The 2,594-nt window shown below is 42.6% G+C and overlaps 2 protein-coding genes across 2 annotated transcripts; both read right to left on the bottom strand.

Moving 5' to 3' along the window:
- Window positions 1-1,188: 1,188 nt before the first annotated feature.
- On the bottom strand, window positions 1,189-2,537 carry LOC116921966 (delta(3,5)-Delta(2,4)-dienoyl-CoA isomerase, mitochondrial-like). The gene is made up of 4 exons (XM_045177831.1): window positions 2,476-2,537; window positions 2,222-2,393; window positions 1,938-2,154; window positions 1,189-1,846 (listed from the first exon to the last, which is right to left on the bottom strand). Exons 1-4 carry the CDS (start codon window positions 2,498-2,500, stop codon window positions 1,697-1,699), a joined length of 564 nt encoding a protein of 187 aa, XP_045033766.1. The 5' UTR covers window positions 2,501-2,537; the 3' UTR covers window positions 1,189-1,696.
- Window positions 1,271-1,672, bottom strand: LOC123475591 (delta(3,5)-Delta(2,4)-dienoyl-CoA isomerase, mitochondrial-like). The gene has a single exon (XM_045178466.1). The coding sequence runs from the start codon at window positions 1,670-1,672 to the stop codon at window positions 1,271-1,273; it is 402 nt and encodes a 133-aa protein (XP_045034401.1).
- Window positions 2,538-2,594: the final 57 nt, after the last annotated feature.

Below are 2,594 nucleotides of genomic sequence, written 5' to 3'. Positions count from 1 at the left end.
CATGATCGAAACAACCAGTCCGTTGCCGGGCGACCCACAAAGCCCTGCCTTGAAAAATAACTTCGCGGCCTGATTTTTCCCTATCTTCATGAACGACGCGCCATCTCTCTGGAAAAAAATCTCCAGAAACTTCGAGTCGCTCTTAGATTGCTCCACATTCCTTTATCGTTGAGCCGATAATTGACAAGACCCCTTTGTTATTCTTCACGTTATCTCCTCTACAAGACGACGTCAAGTTTTTCTACACAGCATCTAAAATAAGAAAACCTATAAAGGATACGTACGAGACCCTGAAATCGACTCGAATGGGCCGACTAAACTGCTCCACACTCCTTCGTCGTTCAGCCGATAAAAACAGGGACTCGACCGGGAGCTGCTGCGTTATTTCCTCTACAAAAGGAGACCAATCTCAGCTACACAACATCGAAAATAAAAAAACGAACCAAAGATTAGTGCCGACACCCCTGAAATCGCCGCGCCATCAGCGCCATCTCTGGGGTAAAGTCTCAGAAAAAGTGTCGATCGGTCCACCGGTCGTTGTAGAAGGGTAGGGGTGCCTGATAAGGGGGTTGGGTATATACGAGTTTTGATAGAATCCCTATCAGGAAATAAATAAATGCCAATGTCATGTAGAAATGTAGCAAAATGTCAATAAAAATAGTCGCCCATGGCGATCAGGGTAGCCTATTTGCCAAAATGGGTAGGCTGGGCTGGTTTTGATGGGTTAACAGGTATACCCACCGCCATCTTGAAAAATAGCAGCTGTGATGCCGCCAAGTTAAAAAAAAAGGGAAGGTAGCAAAAAAGTTCTGGAAAATCCCATCTTGGGGCGGAAATTGAAAGCACAAGACTTAATTCCGGGAAAACCCGGGTAATCGGGGAAAAACATGGTAATCGGGTAGGAAATCGGGGCTAACCAGGTAATTGAACCGTTTCGTAATTTTGTTACCCGAGTAAAACCCGGGTAGATAGTGGACACAAAGTGTCAAGAACCGTTACCACCGGATTCAATTTTTTACCCGAGAAGACGTACCCATTCGCCCAAATACCTACACATTGTACGCGGGGCCGAGCCCTAGGAACGCCCCACTTTTGCAAGAATCCCTATCGGGAAATTAGACATTGTTCTCTTCCTTGTTCCAGACAAGGGATTCATTTAAAAATCCAGCTAATGTTTGCAATAAGGTCTTAGGCATTTCGAACTCTATGTTATTTTCATCATTCTAGAATTTCAATCACCAGGAGATGCAGTTCATTTTATAGCAGCCCTTTAAAGCTTTGAAAAAGATGGAGGGGGACCTTTACGATCCATAGAAGCCATGGCGGCAACACGTAAATCTTCTGATTGCAACATAGCAGCATTCCATATCACCATATAATTTAGTCCTTCTTCGATTGAATGATCCCGTGCGTAATTTAGGTTATGTTTGCTTCCTTGAACAGCTACCGGTGATTTATCCGCAATAGCACTGGCTATCTCCAAAGCTACTTTTAGCATAATTTCTTTATCGGACAGCACTCGGCTCACTAGGCCAGCCTGAGCTGCTTCATCAGCGAACATTTTGCGCGCCGTATAAGCTAATTCACGGACCAGGCTATCTGAACCAATCACTTTCGGTAAGCGTTGCAGAGTTCCCACATCAGCCGCAAGCCCGAAAATTGAAACAATCATTGATTAACAACAGTATATCCATGATTAGTGAAATAGTAATACAATACCAATATCTACTTCCTTAATTTGGAAGAAAGCATCTTGGGTACAAAAACGAATATCAGCAGCAGTGATCAAGTCTACACCTCCACCAATGCAACCTCCATGCACAGCAGCAATTACAGGCTTGTTGCACTGGACACAAAATTTTTATGCAATTTGATTCGATAAAAAAAAATATATATATATATATATATAATGAAAAAATATATATACTTATACCAACCTGCTCGACTGATGTGAAAGACAACTGATAGCTTTTAATGAACTGCTGAAGAGTTCGGAACTTCCTCGCAACATCACCATTACCCAAGACTGTTTCCATCAATGGACCCATGTCAGTCAAATCAAGACCTGCTGTGAAGTGTTTACCATTGGCAGACAAGACTACAACCCTACAGTCACTGTCTTCACTGATGGCTTGGAAGCACTCCACCATTTCCCTTAGGACAAAAATATTGTGGAGGAGAACCTGGCTTTATAAATCTCACAAAGATAAATGCAGAATACCTCCAGAAGGCACTGTTCATTGTGTTAAATTGCTGGGGTCTGTTAAGTTCCACATGATATACATATTCTCTGGGAGTGGACACCAATAATGTCTCAAATTTGTACTTATTGGAGAAGGAAGATGTGGCCATATTAGCTTTTGTAGTAGTTAGTTTTCTCACTGCAGTTTGACCTGTTTTAAAATTGTACCGTACGTACGTAGTATGCTGCATATATTTCAAAGGTATAATTTTCCTTGATCTCGTGGGCTTTACCTAGTAGTTTTATGGTAGATTGCATAATTCCAACCGATGATTATTCTAGGTCACACCTATTGGCCCCCGCCGCTAGGGGGACGCTGTTAAAGGCTACTCCTCGCTACAGCAGACCGTTT

This window comes from Daphnia magna, linkage group LG8, assembly GCF_020631705.1.
Source record: "Daphnia magna isolate NIES linkage group LG8, ASM2063170v1.1, whole genome shotgun sequence".
NCBI lineage: Eukaryota > Metazoa > Arthropoda > Branchiopoda > Diplostraca > Daphniidae > Daphnia > Daphnia magna.
Note: the sequence above shows the minus strand (reverse complement) of the source record. Positions and strands in the feature narration are given on the sequence as shown.